The sequence below is a fragment of the Siniperca chuatsi genome, linkage group LG6, assembly GCF_020085105.1.
Source record: "Siniperca chuatsi isolate FFG_IHB_CAS linkage group LG6, ASM2008510v1, whole genome shotgun sequence".
Classification (NCBI taxonomy): Eukaryota; Metazoa; Chordata; class Actinopteri; order Centrarchiformes; family Sinipercidae; genus Siniperca; species Siniperca chuatsi.
Window position 1 is genome coordinate 11566744 of NC_058047.1, and position 23573 is coordinate 11590316.

Below are 23573 nucleotides of genomic sequence, written 5' to 3' on the forward strand. Positions count from 1 at the left end.
AGTTGAAGTTAGCTGAAGAAGGTCGATAGGAGAAAAGCAGTCTAAATATATATCAGGTTTTACAGCTGTTTCTAAGGTTCCTGTGTTTGAAGATACATCGGTACCGGTTGAAGGCAGGACATGATGAATTTTGTCTCTGATAATTTTAATTAAATTTTATCATCAAAGAAGCTCATGAAGTCGTTACTTCTGAGGGCTACAGAAGCCTGGCTACAGTGCTGTAAAGAAACCTGGGGTTGTTCGTATTTTGTTCTATTAATGATGAGTAGTAGGCTGCTCTGGCATTACAAAGAGCTTTCCTATGTGTTTTAAGACTATCTTGCCAGACTAAACGAGATTCTTCCAGATTGGTGGAACGCCATTTCCTTTTAAGTTTTCGCAACGTTTGCTTTAATTTGCGGGTCTGGGGGTTATACCATGGAGCTAACCTTCTTTGTTTTATTATCTTCTTTTTTAGAGAGAGAGAGATAAGTGCTATATGAATAAAGATATTATTATAATAACATGAGGGCAGTAGGTGGCCCACAATCAGGCCTACAGTATAGCAGCATAACTAAGGGATGGTTCAGGACTCACCCAGGCCAGCCCTAACTATAAGCTTTATCAAAGAGGAAAGTCTTAAGCCTACTGTTAAATGTGGAGATGGTGTCTGCCTCCCAAACCCAAATGGGACCTGATTCCACAGAAGAGGAGCTTGATAGCTGAAGGCTCTGGCTCCCGTTCTACTTTTGGAGACTCTAAGAACCACAAGTAACCCTGCATCCTGGGAGCGAAGTGTTCTAATGGGGTAATAAGGTATTATGAGATCTTTAAGATACGATGGTGTCTGACCCAGAGCTTTGTAGGTGAGGAGAAGGATTTTAAATTCTATTCTGGATTTTACTTCATTTTTTTATTTGACTGGTTGCCACCCCAAACCCTTCAGTTCAGCTGAAGATTCTGCATGCTTTAGAACTGTAGAATAATACAATATTGGCATCAGTACAATTTCCTTTCTTCATTCCCCTCCTACTTATCAAGGCTGCTTTATCTAAGTCACTGTGCTACTTGAAACCACTCTCTCTCAAAAAACAGGATTCAACGTTAAGGTATTTTTTCACTTTCCCAGTTGGTCTACTTGCCCGAAGTCAATTTTTACTTGTCATGTTTAATCTTTATAAATAAAGTAAATGAATCAGAACAAGAACACAGTGTGTCATAGATGCAAAATAACAACACATATCTAAATAAATTTTGTCTTTACCCGCCGCCATTTTCTCGTGAGTAGGGATGGGTATCGATACTACCATTCTTATCGATACTCTTATCCGTTCTTTTTCATTACTTAATAATTGTTTTTTTTAAATATATTATTAAAAAAAGAATACATTCAGAACAGAATTAGAATTGAACTTCAGTCAGTAGCAGTCCTTCCTCCTGTCCTCCTCCCTCTGCTGCTGCTGTGATTCACTGCAGGTAAGTTACCGCTGGTAGAGGGAGGAGGGGCTGGTTTGTCTCAGCCAGCAGTAAGTTTACAAGAATTTGCCAAATTTTAAGATTCGTGGCAAACTAAGTTAGACTACATAGACTTGTTTTAGCTTGTTTGATCGCTATTAGCCGAGCTAGCACGCTGTGCTTGTGTAAAACATATGAGAGACTGCAGATAGAGCAGATTAAAATATTGCTTTCTACATGTTCACGTTTATGCTTGTTGAACAGGTGTATTGATAAAGTATTGCTTTTTATTTGCGGAGGTTTTATTGTACTTACTTACAGTAACAAGCGTAGTTGTCGTCAACTCGAGTAATCTCCAACGCGGCCTGTCTGATCTGCTGACCGCTGCCTGACACGGACAACCGAAGAGGCTGCAGCAAGCGTGATAATACTACAGTCTTTAATGATTTAGCCCCAGGGCCCGTTTAATACCGGGTTTCAGTACCCATCCCTACTTGCGAGTGCCCGATCTGTGGCATTTTACTTGTCCTGGGCAATCGGTCAATTCTTATTGTTGAGCATTCCTAAAACAGCTGAGCACTGATGTTTTGGCAAATGTTATTGAAACAGGAGTAAATAGTACGTTTATTGGAGACTATTTTCTGCCTTGCGTTATTACACATTTGGTGCTGTAGTGAGTGTTTACAGCAGCAGGACAGTGTATGTGGGATTGACTGAATATAAATTTAATGAATTTAATGAAGTAACATGTCACTTGGTTTTAATAGTTTTTGGTCTTTTCATGGGAATTGTTGACAATAAAAAAAATATAGAATATCATTGTCCTTATCCTTTGCATTGATGAAACGTTTCAACATTTTGGGAAATACGCTTATTCACTTTCTTGCAGAGAGTTAGATGAGAAGGTCAATACCACTTTCAAGGTCTTTATGCTAAATATGAAGCAACTGCCAGCAGCCAGTGAATTTAGCTTAGCTTAAAAAAGCAGATAGTAATGTTATTCTAAATATGATTGTAATTTATTTTCCAGCATTCAGTGTTCATTTTAGTCTCATGTTTCGTCACTTGCTCACTTGCGCCTACGGAGTGCGAGCAACAGGATGCTGACTGCAGTTCACTTAACGGCCAAAGGTGTCATTATTAACAATGGTTTTCTGAAAGTTACATATAGAACCTTTAAGACAAGAAAAAGGAAAAACAGGTTGCCTTGCTCTGTCCAAAGATAACAAAATCAGTCTACCAGGGTGAAGTGTAAAAATGACACTTTGTCAGTGTAATGTGTCAGACTATTTTTTGACCAGCCACAGTAAATTCATGGAGTTTCCACTGGTTGCCTGACAACCTCATTGTGATGATAAGACTCTGAGAAGTTACTGTGAGCTTTAGAGGTGCTGGTAGGCAGATTTTGATATGTTTCGACAGAGCCATGCAGCTAATCGGCTGCTGGTGGTATAGCGTCATATTTTCTGTACAAATGTGAGAGTGGTATCAATTTTCTCATCTAAATCTCGGCAAGAAAGTGAATAAGCATATTTCCCAAATGTCAGCTATTCCTTTAAACCATTGGTACTTTAATATTTATTTAGTTTTCTATCAATTAATTTGTTAGACTGAGATGTGTTGATAAGACATTTGTTGTTTTGTCACTGCAGAATTTCAAGAATGATAAACCTCAGAGCAAGAAGTTTATTTCTGGTGGTAGCTCTTGGACTGTTGGTGGTTTATCTCTGTAGAGACGTTATTGACCCCAAAATCTTCAGACTACAAGTAGCTATGGAAGAATATGACAATCCAACGAAGCCACACAACAACTCCTACACATACTCCTGGCCAAGATGTCAACAAAATATGTCTGCTGCCAACATCACAGGCTTCAGCTCTCTTCCTGATGGTATAAAAGACTTTCTCTACTATCGACACTGTCGCCATTTCCCCATGCTAATGGACCTTCCTGACAAATGTGGAGGACCCGATAAATCAGCAGAAGTCTTCCTTCTGTTGGTCATTAAAAGCTCCCCTGTGAACTACGAACGCCGAGAGGTGCTGCGCAAAACCTGGGCTAAAGAGAGGTTACACAATGGTGTGTGGATCAGAAGGATCTTCATCTCAGGAACGATGGGTACTGGTTTTGAGAAAGAGAGAATGAACACAATCCTTAAACTGGAGCAACAACAGTACAGTGACATCCTCCAATGGGACTTTGATGAATCATTCTTCAACCTCACCTTGAAGCAGATACTCTTCTTAGAATGGATGGAAAGAAACTGTCCGAACGCTCGCTTCCTGCTAAATGGTGATGATGACGTCTTTGCCAACACAGACAACATGGTCGAGTATCTCCAAGGCCTCAAGGGCAATGATGGAAGCAAGCACCTCTTTACTGGCTATCTGTTCGAGGGCCAAGGGCCTGTTCGATGGACAAAGAGCAAGTACTATGTCCCAGTTCAGATTCAGGAGTCAGAATCTTACCCGCCTTATTGTGGTGGTGGGGGTTTCCTCTTGTCAGGTTATACAACTTTGATCATATACAATATGTCCCAGTCCATTACTATTCATCCAATTGATGATGTTTACATGGGGATGTGTCTGGCCAAAGCAGGTCTCGTACCTGTTCACCATATCGGTGTCAAGACGCTAGGGTTTAACATTCCTACTAACAAACAAGATGATGAACATGATCCTTGCTATTATAAAGAACTTCTACTTGTACACAGATTCCTTCCAGCTCACATGTATTTTATGTGGCACAGAATACATGACGCTAATCTGAAATGTGGACATAGCTTTAGCAATAACAAAATGTAACTTCTGCATCCTGCACCTGCTCTTAGATATTGAATTCAGGGATGATCATCTTCATTATTTCAAGGGGACAGGTTTAAACTTATATAGGTTCACTCTTGGATAATATATACTGTAGCTTCTCCTCTCATTTTTTTTTAAAACTGTAACCATGATCTTTCCTTATTAAAAACACTGTATTTGTCATGTGAAGATATTGTAATAAAAAGACCTTTTTAAAAAGTTGGCATTGAACGTAATCTAGGTTTTTGCAGAATTGTCCAACATCAATGTTCTTGTGTGGTGATAGAGTTTGTTCATTACACTGGCTCGCTGTTGCAGCTCACATCCAGTTCAAGACTGGCCCACAGGGCAGTGGAGGGAACTGCAAAGAGATGCAAAATGACCACAAATAGAAGCAAAATGACCACAAAGAGATGCACTTGTGTCGTTCGTAGTCATTTTGTGTCTCTTTAAGTGTGGGTGTCTTGCCCCTGTGTAGGAAAGGTGAGGGACCTGTTACATGTTTGTGACCAGGTGTTATAAAAGGGTTAATGTGTGAAAACTACTTTACCAGACTACCATTGGTGTGTAGGGCCTTTAATGTGCTTTGTTTTCTGTAGACACATACTATGCCTGTGTGTGAAATTTTCCTGTAATGATGATGGTGATGATGTATGGAACAGTGTTTTGTGTATTACGTACTGTATTTATATTGTAACTATCGGCTTGCTGTTTTGTTGTGACTTGAACTGCAATACTTTCTGACAATACTTACTGAATCATGTCCATAGCACATTGTCCTAAAAACTAGCAAATGTTGGCACATTATGCTTGATTAGATTACACTACACAAAGTAAGGTATTGCTATTGTTATAAATGTTCTGTGTGTTTTTGTATGAGATATTCCCTGTGCATGTGTGGTGGTTCTCACTCTCGTTCTGCTGTGTGTGTGCGCGGGTGGAAGTGATGGGCTACAGGTAAGCTTGGCTGATGTTGGCTAAATGGATGATTCACTTAATGTGTGTGTAGGTTGTTCCAGGGTGTTGACTGGTTTCAGCCTCCAAGCAAGTGGCTCCTGTGGGCTCAACCCGTTCTCCTTCCAGGTCGTCAAATACTAACGTTTTGTCACGCCCCTTGGTGAAAACCCTGAGCAATTACTTTTGATTTATATTTTATAAGACTGTGGTCACAACCAGAGCTGGGTATTGTTCAAAATGTTTTAATACTGGTGACACTAAAAAGCTAGGGGAAACCCTGCCGCCACATGAATAAAATGAGACTCCTGTCCCCCCCCCAAAAAAAGCAACAAAGCATTTTCAGCCCTTTAAGAGGCAACCTAAACTTACCTACTCAAAAGAATAGAATAAACAAAAGACAAATCACTAATCACTAACTCCTAATCCAAAAACAGGAGAAAGACAGTTAAACCAAACATGCTACCCACCCCTACGGAACCTGGGCTGTTTATGGATAACAGATATTTCACATTACACAATGCACAATGCACACTCGCTGGCCAACCCTTTTCTCATTCCCAGGTCATCAAATACCAACGTTTTGTCACACCCCTTGGCGTCTCATACAGACGCACATGGCACCCTTTAGCGTTTGTATGAGACGCACCAGGCTTTCAATGTCGTCCATTCACTCCGATATTAACCTGACTGCGGCGCTATAAGACGCTGTGATCAGTCTCATTGGAGAACTGAGGACCCGCCACCCCTCACTGTTAGTTCCCATACTAAGGTTTTCTTTCAATGATATCCTCAAAATTTCTCCACAAAAAACACAAAAGTGTCCTTGATAAATTCAACAATAAGATAGGTTAATGTTACGGCTATCAGTTTAGATTATTTCTCCTTCGATTCTGTGTTTTGTTGTCATTTTTCGATAGTGGAAGGCTACATTACCCATGATCCTTAGCCACCGCTGCAAGAGGAATCCAGCTCACTGCTAAACCTGAAGTCTGGTGGAAAACGTTTGAATTACTTAATAAAGTACTTATTGTATAATGAATTTACATAATTTGTCATAATCAGCCAGACATAGTGTGCCGCATAGGTTTTTGCAATGGCGTTGTTGGCATGAAATGCTCCCTGATCCAGGAGAAAACTTTCTTTCTCTTGCTATTGGCTGTTTTCGATGTCAGTTGATGACATAATACGGAAGCTGTAAACTACGGGGTGTTCGACTCCTGTTTTGGCTAAAATATAACCAACATTTTTACTTTTTTTTAACATATATCATCTAGATGAAGTGTAATTACTAGTTCGGCTGTAGTAGATATTTATATATTTAGTATATATATCTCTTTACGACCCTATTTACAACACTTGAAAACCCGGAAGAACTACAACTGTGGTGCTGATTTGTATCAAGCTGCATTGCGGGCCTCAAGGGAATTGTTGTTTTTATGAAATATTAGTGATTTTCGGATGTTGTAAATACTGAATTGAGAGTACACTGGGGGGTTTAAGGGGATGGTAGACATATTTGTGTAATCAGATTTTAAATATTTTATTGTTGTGAAAATACATTTTAACAATATTTATTTATTATTCTGTGCAATGAATTGTTTCTATATTTATATTAACTGTCCTTCATATATATATCTATTATATGTATATATACTATATATATAGTATCATGTATTATATCTTCCTATATATATATGTATATATATGTATATATATATATATATATATATATATATATATGTATATATATATATATATATATATATATATATATATATATATATATATATATACACACACAAAATATATAATTTATTATACTTACGCTGTGAAATAATTTTCTGTGCAATTAAATTTATTTACACTGTGCAACTACCTTCTTATGTGTATTTTTTAATCTATCAATCTTTTTCCTGTACGTGTTGAATCTTGAGCTGCTGTAACAAGCAAATTTCCCCGCTGCGGGATCAATGAAACTTATCTTATTTGACCCCCCCTGTTGTTGACTATGCTCACATGATAGTTGAAGTCAAGAGCTTGGTCTGTAGCCTCTTTTGTTGCTGGATTATAAACCTTCAAACATACACCAAGGTCAAGGTTCAAAGGTCAGTACCTCAAAGCAGGAGCCATGAAGAATCTTCATACTGACATATTTTACTCTCCAGGTCGCGACCTTTCCAATGATGTATCTAGCTCCAATATATAAAATTAAGCTTTTTGTTTGTTTCTTTTTTCTTTTTTAGTGTGACCAAAATGAGACACCTTCAGAGATTATTGTACAATACTGCTGACAATCTAGGGCATTACTACAGGCTTGAAGGAAGGCCTGAAGTGCTTGGGTTATGGCTGAAAAGACCAACTCGTTCTCATTCACAGGTCATCAAATACTGAGGCATGGCTATTATTTACACAACCCTGGAGATTTTTTATATCTTTAAGATTCTTGATTTTGGGATTTTATGTCCTGCATGACATAGTCCATTCAATAAGAATCTGTTTTATTAGCCAATGCAAGCATACAAAGAATGTGTCTTGGCATTTGCTCCCAAAAACACAACACAGAAGAAGAATAATAGACAAAAGATAATAATAATAATAATTAAATAAACAAAGTAATATTAAAATCATATTATATATCAATATTTTAAAATCTATTTACAGAATGGAATAGTAATAGTTTTGAAATGGGATATAAAACTTGAAATAAAATATTTACTTTATGTGATAAATTAAATATGGACTGTGCTATGGACAAAGAAATTAAGTGTATGAAATATATGAAGGTGACAAGAGCAAAAATTAAATGTGACATATACATAAATAATTAAATTATGTAACAGTGGAGGTTGACACAATATAAAGTCTAGTTTGATGATATATATGAACTTGACAAGTGCAGGGATTAAATGAAGGATGTGAAAGGTAAAATTCAGTTTGATAACCCCTTCTTAAGAAAGGTGATTTCATAATTAAATATCCTCAGCCACATATTCTTGGAAATATATGATATATTAAATGAGCAACTTCACATTTTACAATCAAGCTATAAAACACATTTTTAACAGAGATGGTGGCGTTTGGATTCGGGTTGCGGCCGACCGGCCGAGATTTGAAGTGGAATGAAGCCCAGTGACGACAGACAGCCCAAAACAGGAGTCGAACGTGCCAAGTCCACCCACAATTCGCTACGTAGGCTATGCGTAGCAGCGTCCATAGCAACCACCATAGCAACGTTCTGAGACCTGAAAGAATCTTCATAACAACCAACAAAACTAAGGATCATATACATTCACTGAAAGAAGATTGTGAGAACAAAACGGCCATTTCTTACTAGAAATTTTATCAAAACGCATTTTGAAGCAGAAACTTAAAATACTGCATTTTCCACTGAGAATAAAGGGAATGTCCGCCATTTTGGTTTTCACAAAAGAGACTTGGAAGTCACGTGACGTGGACGCAGGCCAATAGAAAAGAATAGCACAAAAAACTTTATTACTCAGAATCGAAGGAGAAATAATCTAAACTGAGAGCCGTAACATTAACCTATCGTATTGTTCAATTATAAAGGACGCTTTCGTGTTTTAGTTTTGAAAATGTTGAAGATATCAATGAAAGAAAACCTTAACATGGGAATTAACAGTGAGGAAAATACTTGCAGGTGGCAGGTCCTGGTTCTCCAATGAGACTGATGCTCACAGCGTCTTATAGCACCGCGGTCAGGTTAATATTGGAGTGAATGGACGGCCGGAGCAGTTTCTCTGAGTGTCTAATATTGCCGCGGAAGGTTTTATAGTGGAGATAACTGAAGGCCGGCGAGTCTCATACAGACGCTAACGCCGGGTTTCCACCAGGCACGGCTCTATAGCGACCTGGTTTTGTTCCATCCTCCAAGCGGCTTCATACCCCACCGGGAGCGTTTCAGAAGCAGAGCGGTTTACCTGCGTGACATTGTTGACTTGTTGATTTAGTCCTTTTTCCTTGACTTTTGTGCTTCTACCGTGGGTAATTAGGCTACGTAGTTAAATGGTTTCTATGTTTGTCTGTTTTACTTGTGTTATTTGTTGATATATGACCTGGAGTCTGCACAGAGTGTTTAATTTTGACCGGATTCTCTATGCTGTTTCTGTCTCCACGGAAACTAATGAATTTCTGCGTGCAAAAGACGGGACAGATGCGGCGTCGCTGTGTGATGACGTAACGCGAGGCAGTGCCCGGTGGAATCCCGCAGAGACACCAAGGGGCGTGGCAAAACGTTGGTATTTGATATTTAACATATTACACCTAGAGAGGTAAGTGTTGATGAAGAAATCTGGAGACCATTTAATCTTTATGTAAGACACGGTGATGTTGTAAATCTTGGCTCATGCTTGAGTATAAATGTAATGGTATACCTTATAAGGGGCGAATGATCAGAAGAAATAGATTTCCATAACCTAACATAAAAAAAAATAGGGTCTACCACAAAATATTAGAATACACATATTTGCCTCCTAATGTATCACACAGCAAACACTGTAATCACCGTAGCATAGTTAATGATAAACTTATGGGAGAGGCAGCAGAGGAAACCTTTCTAGCTGCAATCACCTTCTGGCAGTAAGCAGCAGGCGTACACTCTCCAGTAGCCAACATACTCCATGTGTCCTGGGAAATATACGATTAGTACCAGTGGATGCTCCAGATCAGAGCTCAACATATTAAAGGCATGTACAACTTTACACTTTTAAAGGAGTTTATAAAAAACCTAATGGATGAGATCAGAATAGTTTTAACTCCTCTTTTTGTTATACAAATGAATGATGACAGAGTGTATTTGCCTTTCTTTTTTGGTTTTGACACACTTTCAGTTAAAAATAATTAATACAGTATAATTGTACAATTTAGCACCTGATTCATAGTGAATTATTATCACAGGCATCTAAGGAATTAATCATTAGTTGCTGATTCACCGTATCTTGCAGTCTGTTCTCAGATAACCTGTCAGTATCTACTACATAGTCTTTGACTGAGGAACTCCCTGCTAGCTATTCAGTAATTAGGGCCCGAGCAGCGAATGCAAGGAATTATTATTCTTCCATGTCCAAATGAATCGCATTTTTGAGGGGCTAAAGATGCTCGAAAACTGATGAAACTTTCCACAGATGTCAGAAGTGGTGAAAATTTATGTCTGGCATGGTTGTGGCAAAATGGCTCACTAGCGCGCCCCTACAGAGCTGACCCTGCGACACCTAGATGTAGGCCTACCAAATTCAGGAAGCGCACGTTCATGTCCACACGTTAAAAAAAAGCCTCTTGGACCCATACCTTAAACCCAACAGAAGTCAGCCATTTTGAATTTGGTGGTCATGTTTTGCGTTTAACAGGTGCTGTACTTTAGCAAACTCCTCCTAGAGAATTAATCAGATCACTTCAAATTTGGGCAGTGCAATCTAAATACCTTTACCATTAAAAGTTGTGCAAAGCTTGAGTTTTCGTTGAACGGTGTGTGCGTGGCGTGGCCTTGAATTTTGAATTTGATGTTTCAAAAAAAGTAACTGTCCTATCTTGGCTCCACATCATCAGATCTTTTCCAAATTTCACATTTGATTAGAGTCCTGGCCTGAGGACATTTACATGCCAATAGGGAATTATAGTCATTGTGCTACCTACTGGCAACAGGAAGTAAGCCTTGTGTGACAATCATCATTTGATTTATGTGAAATTTTCATGGTGTGGTCCACACTTGATATAGTGGAACACGATGTATAATTAGTGGGTGTCCTCTAGCGTCACGTAGTGGACACAGGAAGTGACATTTAACTCCTTTGTGCAGCGCCCAAAACATGAAAATTCAGAGCCGACCTCCAGTAATGGTGGCCAGCTGCGGCACACCCCGACGTGTGGGAGGTGCGAGGGCCCGTTCATCGCTGCTAGCAGCTTTAATTACTTTTGTTACTTTCTGTAATTACTCAGAATTTAGTTTGCCCTATTGTTAAGTGTTACCTATAATCTACATAAAAGTAATTACCTTTATTGCTTAAACATATTCTTTTTGTCATAGTTGCTCTTCTGCTGCCAGACTTGTTGATATAACAGTGTTTTTTTTTTTTTTGCAGAGTGTGAAGGATGAGAACAAACAGGGCAAAAAGTCTCCTAATATTTGGAGTTATTGGTCTGTTGGTTTTCCATCTCTGGAAAAATGTTTTTGCTGAACATGCAACCAACCACTTACAAGTGAATGTGAGAAGGGACGACAATCAAAAGGAGCCGACCGCCAAACATAACGCCTATGTTTATTCTTGGCCAAGATGTCATCGAAATATGTCTGCTGCCAACATCACAGGCTTCAGCTCTCTTCCTGGTGGTATAAAAGACTTTCTCTACTATCGACACTGTCGCCATTTCCCCATGCTAATGGACCTTCCTGACAAATGTGGAGGACCCGATAAATCAGCAGAAGTCTTCCTTCTGTTGGTCATTAAAAGCTCCCCTGTGAACTACGAACGCCGAGAGGTGCTGCGCAAAACCTGGGCTAAAGAGAGGTTACACAATGGTGTGTGGATCAGAAGGATCTTCATCTCAGGAACGATGGGTACTGGTTTTGAGAAAGAGAGACTGAACAAACTACTCGAGCTGGAGCAACAACAGTACAGTGACATCCTCCAATGGGACTTTGATGAATCATTCTTCAACCTCACCTTGAAGCAGATACTCTTCTTAGAATGGATGGAAAGAAACTGTCCGAACGCTCGCTTCCTGCTAAATGGTGATGATGACGTCTTTGCCAACACAGACAACATGGTCGAGTATCTCCAAAGCCTCAAGGACAATGATGGAAGCAAGCACCTCTTTACTGGCTATCTGTTCGAGGGCCAAGGGCCTGTTCGATGGACAAAGAGCAAGTACTATGTCCCAGTTCAGATTCAGGAGTCAGAATCATACCCGCCTTATTGTGGTGGTGGGGGTTTCCTCTTGTCAGGTTATACAACTTTGATCATATACAATTTGTCCCAGTCCATTACTATTCATCCAATTGATGATGTTTACATGGGGATGTGTCTGGCCAAAGCAGGTCTCGTACCTGTTCACCATATCGGTGTCAAGACGCTAGGGTTTAACATTCCTACTAACAAACAAGATGATGAACATGATCCTTGCTATTATAAAGAACTTCTACTTGTACACAGATTCCTTCCAGCTCACATGTATTTTATGTGGCACAGAATACATGACGCTAATCTGAAATGTGGACATAGCTTTAGCAATAACAAAATGTAACTTCTGCATCCTGCACCTGCTCTTAGATATTGAATTCAGGGATGATCATCTTCATTATTTCAAGGGGACAGGTTTAAACTTATATAGGTTCACTCTTGGATAATATATACTGTAGCTTCTCCTCTCATTTTTTTAAAAACTGTAACCATGCCCATTAGATCATCAGGGAGCAAATATTTTATCCCAGTTCAGGTTCAGGAGTCAGAGTCATATCCTCCCTACTGTGGTGGTGGGGGTTTCCTCTTGTCAGGTTATACAGCTTTGGTCATATACCATATGTCCCAGTCCATTGCCATTCTTCCAATTGATGATTTTTACATGGGTATGTGTCTGGCCAAAGCAGGACTTGCACCTGTTTCCCATATGGGTTTCCGGACTATTGAAAGTAGATCTATATGACCCTTGTTATTATAAAGACCTCTTATTGGTACACAGATTCCTGCCAGCTAAAATGTTTTTTATGTGGCATAAAATGTATGATCATAATCTGAAATGTGGCTGCTAGCACTGCTAAAAAGATTGATCACCATTACTGACATGCCAGTCAGCTGAATGTGTACAACCATGTACTGTATGCTTATATTTAGATTTTATATGGCCTTAGTGACATTACTATGTGATATTACTAACATTACTGAACTGCCCAGTTGCTTTTGATTTAAGAAAGCCATGTTTCACATTTTTTGTACTTTGTAAACTCCTTGTACATTTTGTATGAGCACAAATTATTTAATCATTCATGTTTTTCAGCCATGTATTTTAGACGCATCAGCGCAGGGAATCCAAAGAACTGAATTCAGTTAGGTCAATTAACATTTACAAAAGCTGCTGCCACAAAATTACTTTATTTAAAACATGGCAAAGGATGTAAATAAGAACACAAAATACAACTAATCTTCACTACAACACTACACTACGAATGGAAAATATGAGATGCAAAATATATTTCTTCTCAATACTTTAAAAGAAATTAAAAAAAAAAAACACAAAGCTTTAAGTCTGTTTTTCAGTTTTGGTAACTCTTTGACCCCTTTAGACACAGATGTAAAAGTCATACATGTTTTGCAGTGTCCAGTACAGTGTACCTTACTAAATTATAAAATATTTTAATTAGTTATAATTCTGGCATGAGGAAAGAGTTAAATATCCTTTACCCGTTGTTGAAATCTTGTTGCCCAAAATAACAATTTTGTGAGTGAGCCCTGAGCATTAACACATTACAGTTTTTCTACTTATCATGTGTTGTGAATATTGTGATACATTTGACTATAAGAAAACATGATGAAATGTACTGCCCTAAGCTCTTAGACATTAAGTAGCTGTCTGGCAGGTTAGCAGGAAGACTGTGACCAATAAATGTTCTTTTTCGTATGTTCCCAGCCCTCTAATGGGCTACACATGTACTCATTGAATTGAAGTTACATCCAGATAACTTCCATTTTTCATCTGCCTTAAGTAAATTTTGCTGTCCTTGTTTGTGGCCAGACAAGACCTTACACAATATCTGCTAGTTTGAAAATTGTACTGGTTAACAAAAACCGTGATTGATTAAACACTAACCAACAAACATGCTCTTACGTAAGCAATACAACTTCTGTTGTGTTCATAGCCTATGCAGCAGCTGGGAGTATAATGATCTTCCCTCAGCTCACTTGTGAATGTGTCTTTGTACATTATAAAAGGGCATAAAGTGAGCTTTATTTGAATGTTTAGGGAGTAGCCTAGACTCATGACCCAGCCCTTCTGAAATTCTATTATCAGTATGTGAATGCTTACATAACTGGGTGTTGTCCACTGCTGTGAGTGTGATACTTGTGTGGACTGAACTTCAATTGAGACCATAAATTAAATTGTATCATTTCATATTGTTGCTCTCATGAGTTCAGCTGTGAGGTGCAACGAGGTTCCTTGTCAGCATTTAAGGTTCACTCTCTCGTCCTGCATGATCGTTTCAATTTGGTTTCCCAGGCTGTAGAAACACGGCCGCTCCTCAAAGTCGTACGCCCAGCACTGCTTCATCAAACTGTACACCTGGTGTTAAAATGAGAAAAATATAATAATCCATTTTGCTGGGAGAGACAGAGCAGAGAACTGTTGATATTTGCATGGTATAGTATGACAGTTGCAGTGACTAGTTTGGCGAGTTGAAGGTCAAAATAAGATGTTTACGATATGTATCATGTGTGGTCTTAATTTTGAGGAACACTCACATTGTCAATGATGTAAGACAGAGGCCACAATCATCTCTCCAATGGGCTCATTGATTTACAGTGAAATGATCATTGCTTATTTGTTAGGGATATGTGAATGCAGAATAGTGGCAAAAAATACCTTTAATGTAATTATAATCAAGATGAGAGTTTTTCAAAAAGACTCCTGTATTTCAACTCAATAACAACCACAAAATGGACGTTCACGCTGTTTCTGTTGATTTCTCCCTGACACAATAAAGCACTGACAATTGCTTCATACACTGGCTGACATATCCGTCAGACGCCCCCTTTGGCTTAATGTGCGCAGCCTCAACACCTACTTACTCGCTTCGGCGAGGGGAATTCATAGTGCCCACGAGTAGAACCAAACAATGTGAACTTTCCTTTATTCCTCGTGCTCTTAAATTGTTAAAAACTGTGCTTTGCCTTGTCACACTTTAATATATTAAACTTGAAACTTGAAACTACTGAACCATATAGAGTGAACATACCTTTGGTGGGCAGTTTGGAGGAGTTGGCAACCTCCAGTTATTCTTTAGAATATTTGCCAGATGCACTGAAATGGACGGACCCTGCACATTGTGTCCAATCTCCTGCATACATAGCTAAAACAGTGACATTAATGAAACATTTAAAAAGGGGAAAACCACAATAGTGTTGCAGTTTGATGAAACAATTCTTGATAATTTGAAAATATTGAAATATTGTCCATACATGTATGCATTGATAGTAAACCTTCTTACTCTTTTTGGGTTAGAGTTCATGTCGCAGTAGGAGAAGATCTCGTGAAGAACAACTCCAAAACTCCAGACATCTGACTTGTGGGAGAATCTGGACTCATTGATGGACTCTGGAGCGTACCTGCATTAGATGAGCAGTGTATGGTCAGGTAGACCTCCAGGAACTGAACACAAAATAATCTTCATTGAAAGGATGGCTACTTATGAGAGCAAAACTACACAGTAGTGTTCTTTAACGCCTGAGCTGTAAGAAAAAGCAGGCCTACTTCAGTCCCTGACTTTCAATTTATTTTGTATAGAAGAGAAAAATATCATCTTAGCTTATGTCACCATTTCCTAATTCCTGTAATTTCAGACTTACTTTCAAAGAATAGTTCAACATTTTGTTCGCTTTCTGCTGCAGAGGAGAAGACTAATACTACTCTCATATCTGTCCGTTAAATATAAGGCTACAGCCAGCAGCCGGTTAGCTTAGCTAAGTGCCAAGACTGTTTTGCAGTGTCTGCTTTAAACAAACAATAGGCTTCCACACGACCTTCCACAATAATTTTGTTATCATTGCTGTGGATATTGTGCAGCAGCGGTCAACACACTTAAAGCTTAAAGAGTATATGAGTTTTCAAAAAAGAGGAAAGCTACCAGAAAATGGGGCTCCCTCCAGGCTGCGTGACTCGGTAGTACTCCTTGTCAAAAGGAATAATCTTGGTCAGCCCAAAATCAGCGATTTTCACCAGTGACTCACTGGCCACAAGGATATTTCTGGCTGCGAGGTCTCGGTGCACGTAACGCAGGCTCTGCAGGTACTCCATCCCCTGGGAAAATTAAAAACATCCAAAACAGAAGAAAATGAAATAACTTTTTCCTTTTTGTTGTCCCTGTCCCTTTGTTTTGTGCAATCGACCCGTGAAAAAGGTGATTTATGGAGCCACAAGATAAGATATAGGATCATCAAGCAGAGAACTGTCTTTGTTGTATATTGTAGAACAATAAAACACATTATTCGTATTTGTAGCATGTATTCTTTCAGCACTGTGGCTTTGAGCCTTGAACTCCTTAGTACTGGTTTGAATGTAATGTTTGTAAAGCATGAGAGGTGGTTCAGATTCCTTTCAAGGATGGCGTCATTTAGGGATTGCTAAATCAAATTTCAGTTCCTTCAGGATTCCGTCTAAATTCCTGCCATATATCTTCCAAATAAACAATTCTGTCCTGTAGGGTTGCATTTCTGCAGGAATTTCTGTCACAATTTTCCTGGAGGAATGACCTTCACATCTTTCTGGAGGATTCCTGTAGGACTTTCTTTTGTGAGGGACAAATGTGAATTCAAAACAACACTTCTTTTTGAGAGACACCCAGATTTTCTGGCAATAGTAACATCAGAGTGTATACATGTTTAGTCTCAGTACTTGAAGTTGATGATCAATGTAAAAGTAGCACGATTTTGTGAACCAATGATTAAAATGACAGTCCATTCAAACGTTGCTTATTTTTAAATGTTGTGATGACAACCATTTGCAAGACTTTAGCTCATATATCTGACTCTTACCTTACAGATCTGAGAAGCAAAAAGCAACAGCCGCCTGGTGTTGACATTATGTCGGTTACCCTCCAAGTAGCCAATAAGGCTACCATAGGGCAGGTACTCCATCACCAAACTCATAGTGAGGCGACCTGTGAACAGGCAAATATTAAACATTAAAATCATTCAGCAGAGGAAAACCTTCCAAACCCAGAAGACACACCAACGATCGCCTCTCGCTTGTGCGTCATAAGTCACTCTGGAGAACAGTGTCAGCTGAAGACTGTGATTTAAAATGTAATCCAGGATCATGCAGGTGATGCATAAAGGTCTGACAGTGTGATATCATCAGTGCACTGTACAAAACATATGTTGTTATAGCAGTTATGGCTAATGTGTCTGTGTGAGGTCAAAAACAGAAATTAAAAATAGAAATTTGAAACTGAAAGTCTAAGAATTTATTTCTTTCACTGAAGTTGATTATTTTGGTACGTCATGTCCAACGTTTGCAGTGAGTGTTTTTATTACCCATGCTGTAGCAGACTCCTCTGTATTTGACGATGTAGTCGCAGTGAAAAACGCTGAGGGTGTTGACCTCCTTCTTGAAGTCCTCCAGGGTCGACTGCTTGTTTGGCTGCAGCTTCTTCACAGCGACCAGTTCACCGGTGTTATCACCCAGCGGGTCATAACGGCAAAGTTCGACACTGCCAAAGTTTCCCTGGAAAAGTTTTGAGTCTCTAGTCGGTTACACCCAAAAACGTTAAATAGACTTCGCCATACATGTGTCATTGCAGGACACATGATAGATAAGACTCTGTGAGCCGTTTAAAAGGTAAAAAGGAGGTTTGTTGTGCAATAGTTTTTCACATCACATGAAGTTACTATGCTGTCCTAGCTGTCCTCCACAATATTAATCTGTTCTGATCTGTTTATTCATCTGTTTGTCCATCAAACACAATGTCTTGGACACCACTAATGAACTCTTAATGAAAATTCAAGGGTTAATGCGAGTCAACACTACATTTTGGCATTTGGGCATACAAACAAAACCTAGCAGCACAAGACTCTTCTCAAAACATAAAATCATGATCATTAAAGTGCACTGATTGGCCCAAGGTTGTCTGCATTATGTACATGTTGTCTGTTGAGTGTTGAGTGCAGACTTACTTTTCCCAGAGGGGAGATGCAGCGTAGGTGTCTCTCCTCAAAGAATGTCTGGTCTTGTTGAGCAGGGCTGAGGGCTCTCCACACAGGGCTCTGTATGACAGGCTCAGCGGCGTGTAGTATCACATAGTCTACCATTAAACAAGGAAACGTATCAGTAATGGCTTTTAGTTTTCTGATGTAACTGAATAGCCTGATTCCAAAAACACTACCCATTTCCGATGGTGGGCATCTGATTTTATAGCAAACTTGTCAAACATTTTGACATTCAACTTGTTGAAATCTTAAACCAATTTCCCAAATCCTCTGTAGACCTGTCAGCAGTCATTTGCACTCACTTATTTCACAATGACCCCATGAGGAATTATATAGACACAGTTACACATTGGAAAACAGAAACAGAAACTGAAATCAAACTGGGCAGATACAATATAATAAAGAAGAAAATGATAGTACATAAGTACATAAATTAACATGCCGTTCACATTACTATAAATTTACATGCTCTGTTGCTCAGTTTTGACATGGAGTATGTCTCCTTGTTATATTTAATATATTGTATAATGGTGGAATTTTCATAAATGTTTCACTATTTCATACTGTTAATATAGTGGTACTTTTCTATGTATCTTTCAAAGGATCTAAATTCTGTTATTTTATTGGACTGAACATGTTTTTAGACATGTGGTTTATACTGGCCGTAGTATCAGCTGAGTAGTGATACACATCATTACCTGAAGTGATCAGATTGTTGAGTTGACGGATAATACTGAGACAGGAGGGTCTGAAGGCTGCCTGGTAGTCCATACACTGACTGATCAGATCGGCTAGCTCTGTCCACTCGGAGGGAGGCAGCTGCTGGAAGTTGTCATAAAACAGCCGCTTCTACAGAAAACACATCAGCAGCTCACATCATTCACTGTATCAGAGCTTTATTCTAACCTTTATTTTATTTTCCTGCACTTGTCATTAATGTATTTCGTATTTTCCGTTAACAGGAATCTTAGTTTAATTTATGTATTTTGGTGAGATCTTTTTAATCATTGATAAACTTTAAAAATGTGTAATCTAGTGACGTGTGATATACCACTGGGCCTATTCTGATCCTTTTGACGTTGAAACATGGTGTAAAATGAATCATTTCTGCTGTTCTACAGATATTGGTTAGGACAGAGTTGAGCAAAAAGCTTTTAAACACAGTGCCCTTTCAGTTTGGAACAATGTATATAAGGATGCCTAATTACTTTGGATGAATTTCAGTCAATCTTAAAGGATGTAGACAATAGCAATCTTAGCCAACTACAGTATTTTAGATAGTTTTGAAAACTCATAACTGTTTATGCATCTCAACTGGATATTGTTTATACTCTTTTACTGTGTGCAACAGTTGTACACTGATTGTATTGTATTTTTTTTTTTGTTGTCACAATGTTATTATGCTGTCCTCATCTCTTTTGAAAAAAGAGTACTCAGCGAGACTTTTTCCTGGTTAAATAAATGGGGGGAAGTTGCTGGATCTACCAAAGAACACAGACCATCAAGGAGGGTTGTTTGGAAGACCTGCAGACCAGGCTGAACCTGCTCTGCGAGAGTGAGATGGTCTAGTCTCACAGAACCCAAAACTAATAGTGAGTTCAGAAAACCCTCACCAGCTCATAAAGTGTATAAAATATATAAATATTCCCACTCAATATTATATCACCAGGTTCCCATCAACAGTGTAATAACCAGTGCTTTGCTTAGACAAGTTTCATGAGGATCTTACAGTGTGAGTTGTGATGTTTAACAAAGACATGATGGACAACTGGAAAACAATGTACCAAGCACATTTTAAATATAGTATATCTATACAGTATACTGGAATTTGCTTGTATCTCTGACACCCAGTAAGTAACAACATATCCAGGCTGCTAACAGGAACAAAAGCCTGGTTATCATTATTTTCAACCTGCAGTGTTTTTTCATTGCTCTAGTTCATGTCATGCATGAATCAGTAGATAACACCTGGTAAAAAGAACATAGTCGCATTATGTTTCCTAAATTTACGAGTTAACGATGATCGCCTGAGCACTCCATGAAACAACTGATGAGCACACAATAAATTATGGGACACTGATGGCTGTAAAAGATATCCTTCACTGATTGTGTCTTCCAAATTGGGGCAAAAGAGGGTCTAATTTCTCAGAGCTTTTGAATTGGAAGAAGCATCATTGGCAGAGTCAGGAGATGCATCATTAGTGGATTATTGCAGTTGATTTACAGGTTTTCAGTGCTGGACTTTTTCAAACCAAGAGCAGTTCAGAGTTTAGTGCACAGTTTGTTTGACTTATCAGGAAAAAAGTGGGAGTACCTGGTCCAAGTCCCAGCCTCGCAGCGGAGTGTTCCCATTGTTGAAGATTTCCCACACAGTGGCACCAAAGCTCCACTTATCACACTCCAGAGTCAGGTTGTCTGGGTCCTCCAGCACCTCAGGGGCCACCCAGGGGATCCTGTCCAGGATAACTAAAGAAATACATGAATACGTGAATAATGCACAAGGACTAGGTATCATTTTTTAAATGTGTTACACTTACTTCGGTGATACAAATTAAATTTTGTTTATGTTGTTAAGTCTTATTTTAAATCAACATACTGTATACATATGTGGTTACAGTAAGCAACTTAATCTACTACCCTTGGTAATCTATTCATCTATTTATTTCATTTCAGTCTATTCACTTTTATTTTAGTTTTACTGAATTAATCTACTGTATAGTTTAAGTACAACTTCATTCATCAGGTATATCTCCTTTTCTGTCTTGACTGTTATATACAGCATATGTGCTATAAATGGACCTGATGATGTCGAACATGGGTTTCAGAGGGATTGGAAAACGCTCCTTGATTTACCATCCTTGCCCAGCATGGCAACACTGATGCCCGGGTCGCTCAGCTTGATGAAAGGAGAGCTGCCCTGTGACAGGTCACCTTCTCTGGCCAGCAGCAGATTTTTGGCACAGATATTTCCATGAACAATGTTCTTTTCTTCCTGCAAGACAGTTACATGTTAATGTTGACTCATGAAAGTGTGCCACATTGGTCAACTTTGACAAAGACCGAAAGTGAGCATGCAAAACTTCATCCAGGAAATATTTGTGTCTTTTTTCATCGGTAAAGGATTTCTACAGTTCAGCAACCACTTTCACTTTATTTTGGCAGTAGTGATGCATTTTCAAACAAGGAATTTAGGAATTGTATTGTAATTTTTTTGATACATTTTTTGGTTTTATATCATGCAAAAACACACACAGGAAACAAAATCCACATAAAGTTTAACCAGCCAATCCTGCAGTATATTGCGTTTTTTGTCATTACTTTTGTAAGATCTGGTAATGCTCTATATCAGAAAGTTTATCTTACCAGAAAGTTTAGGACAGACGCAAGCTGTTTGGCTACGTCAAGTTTCCAGCTCACTGACACAGATCTCCCTCTCATCAAGTAAAGGTCGAGGGCCCCGTACTCGACAAACTCCTGCACCATGATGTCTGTAAGGCACAGCGAGGTTTGTTTCTACAGCTGTACTTCAAACCAAACACAGTCAGAAATTCTCACCCACAAACAAGGGGCCGAGTCAGGGTCACATGAGGATTTCATGTGACGATAGTTATTAAGCTATGTATGAGGAGAATGATTTAATATTTCCATTCATTCATTTACTAGTTCATTAATTCTTTCATGTTTTTAGTTGTTTGCAGATGTACAGAATTTTACAGGAACAGAGCCTGTAAATGCTTTGTAACTGAGCCAAAGTTAACTAAATACAATTTGATTTCAGTCTCCCTATATAGCCAAGCAGCAACAGTTGTTCACATTAGCCTCATGAAGCTGATAAGAAAACAATCTTCAAACTGTAGAAAATAAAGGCATAGTCTGGAAGAACCTGAAATTTGGTTTGAACTCACTTTTTACTCCATGAACACTGACACCGTATACGAGGAGGAGATGTTTGTGTGAAATCTGACTCATCAAGCTGGCAGATTCAAAGAATGACTGAGAGAAGGAAAAGACAATAAAACAACATGTGTATAATGTTAAAATGAATGAGTTAGATTTATGAATAATCCACAAAAACATTAAACATTTCAGTGTATTTTAAAGGAGCAGTGTGTAGGATTTAGTGGCATCTAGTGGTGAAATTGCAGTTTGCAACCATTTGAATACTGCGTGTCTCACCCTCCCCTTCCTGCATGTAGAAGAAACTACTGTAGCCTCGAAACTCGCAAAAAAACGTGAATGGCCCTATCTAGAGCCAGTGTTTGGTTTTTCCTTTCTGGGCTACTGTAGAGACATGGCGGTATAACATGGCGCCCACCGTGGAAGGGGACCTGCTCCCTCTGTAGATATAAACGGCCTCCTAAATGTACACACCGGACCTTTAATCTGAAGAAACCCACCTCCCAGCAGTTTTTGTGAACGACATCGAGCTCTTTCAGGAAAACTTCTGTCACATGTTTCTCCCCATCACGAATGTCTGTTTTGTAGCCTTTGAAAATTCGAGTGAAGGATCCCTGTCCGAGGCTTTCACCCTTACAGGAAAAATACATACAGAAAGTACATTTAAGTTTCCTCCATCATAAATAACATTCTGCCTTTGAAGTACTTTTCATATTAGTTTGACTAAAGTCAACCGTGGTAATAGTGCAGAAGAAGAATTGGAAAAGAGTAGTGAAAATAATGTTGATACAAGAAATGAAAGAAGACTGACAGTAGTGCTGATATTCATATTGGTGGCAGTAACAGTAACTGGCCTGGTATACGTGGACTCATGTCTGCACACTCACCCATTTCAGGTCTCCATATTTGATCATGTGGAACTGGATATGACTGAATTTGTTCCTTTCAGGTGTTGGGGACCCTTGAGCTTCTACAGAGCTGCTGTTGCGAACGATGATCAGATTTGTGAGCTCTGTAAGAACAGTAGAAAGCATGTTCATTGTTATACAGTCTATGAGGGTTGCAAATATGAAGGGCCATATCTCACTTCAAGCAAGGAATTGAGGTGTTAAATTGATACATGACTATTAGTGAGTGACAGTGTATCAAAGTAATGAGTCTTTCTGTGTCTTTCTTGCTATTCAGAATGATAATATTACTTCAACATGTCGATTTTATAGTATATCTTTTTGTTGGTTTGTTTTTTTAACTAACTACTACCTGACTTGAAATTAAGACGCACAGACTGATCAGAAACCTGCATAAGGTACTTATGAGCCAGTTCCAACAGTATGCGAGTTTCTTTTGAAATAACACAACTAGCATCTAGTTGGGTTTCTCAAAACATGGATACTGCTGTATCCATCCGTGGCTATAACCAGGATACGATGTCTACATGCACAACACTGTAAATGGATACTCAAAAATATCCTATCTGGGACACTAGTTTGGATATAAACGTACTTAAAGTACTCTTAATATGGGTAGATTTGAATTTTGTCTTAGTTTAGT

At 38.8% G+C, this 23573-nt stretch overlaps 4 protein-coding genes across 8 annotated transcripts in view; 3 read left to right on the plus strand and 1 right to left on the minus strand.

Annotated features, from left to right (window-relative positions):
• LOC122878174 (N-acetyllactosaminide beta-1,3-N-acetylglucosaminyltransferase 3-like) overlaps nucleotides 1-5120 on the plus strand; it is a 9449-nt gene extending 4329 nt beyond the window's left edge. For both annotated transcript variants that reach the window (XM_044200605.1, XM_044200606.1), the window contains exon 2: nucleotides 3087-5120. In XM_044200605.1, coding sequence (XP_044056540.1) covers nucleotides 3087-4239 — 1153 coding nt within the window. In that variant the 3' untranslated portion in view covers nucleotides 4240-5120. The remainder of the gene's footprint in view (nucleotides 1-3086) is intronic.
• The window catches only part of LOC122878176 (N-acetyllactosaminide beta-1,3-N-acetylglucosaminyltransferase 3-like), a 27993-nt gene extending 14538 nt beyond the window's left edge, over nucleotides 1-13455 (plus strand). The window contains exon 3 of the mRNA XM_044200609.1: nucleotides 12680-13455. Coding sequence (XP_044056544.1) covers nucleotides 12680-12852 — 173 coding nt within the window. The 3' untranslated portion in view covers nucleotides 12853-13455. The remainder of the gene's footprint in view (nucleotides 1-12679) is intronic.
• LOC122878175 (N-acetyllactosaminide beta-1,3-N-acetylglucosaminyltransferase 3-like) lies at nucleotides 9800-13455 on the plus strand. Its single transcript, XM_044200607.1, has 2 exons — nucleotides 9800-9899; nucleotides 11292-13455. The coding sequence occupies exon 2, from the start codon at nucleotides 11302-11304 to the stop codon at nucleotides 12451-12453; it is 1152 nt and encodes a 383-aa protein (XP_044056542.1). The 5' UTR covers nucleotides 9800-9899; nucleotides 11292-11301; the 3' UTR covers nucleotides 12454-13455.
• Nucleotides 13280-23573, minus strand: part of jak3 (Janus kinase 3 (a protein tyrosine kinase, leukocyte)) — a 25336-nt gene continuing 15042 nt past the window's right edge. For all 4 annotated transcript variants that reach the window (XM_044200586.1, XM_044200587.1, XM_044200588.1 and 1 more), the window contains exons 11-24: nucleotides 22910-23034; nucleotides 22523-22654; nucleotides 22031-22118; nucleotides 21489-21613; nucleotides 20979-21117; nucleotides 20440-20591; nucleotides 18824-18974; nucleotides 18093-18220; nucleotides 17454-17643; nucleotides 16953-17077; nucleotides 16046-16218; nucleotides 15410-15527; nucleotides 15158-15271; nucleotides 13280-14484 (exon numbers count right to left, since the gene is read on the minus strand). In XM_044200586.1, the coding sequence (XP_044056521.1) occupies nucleotides 14365-14484; nucleotides 15158-15271; nucleotides 15410-15527; nucleotides 16046-16218; nucleotides 16953-17077; nucleotides 17454-17643; nucleotides 18093-18220; nucleotides 18824-18974; nucleotides 20440-20591; nucleotides 20979-21117; nucleotides 21489-21613; nucleotides 22031-22118; nucleotides 22523-22654; nucleotides 22910-23034 (1880 nt within the window). In that variant the 3' untranslated portion in view covers nucleotides 13280-14364. The remainder of the gene's footprint in view (nucleotides 14485-15157; nucleotides 15272-15409; nucleotides 15528-16045; nucleotides 16219-16952; nucleotides 17078-17453; nucleotides 17644-18092; nucleotides 18221-18823; nucleotides 18975-20439; nucleotides 20592-20978; nucleotides 21118-21488; nucleotides 21614-22030; nucleotides 22119-22522; nucleotides 22655-22909; nucleotides 23035-23573) is intronic.

Bases quoted from the DNA above. Each gene is read 5' to 3' on its own strand.
- LOC122878175 (XM_044200607.1), top strand. From the start codon at position 11,302: ATGAGAACAAACAGGGCAAAAAGTCTCCTAATATTTGGAGTTATTGGT.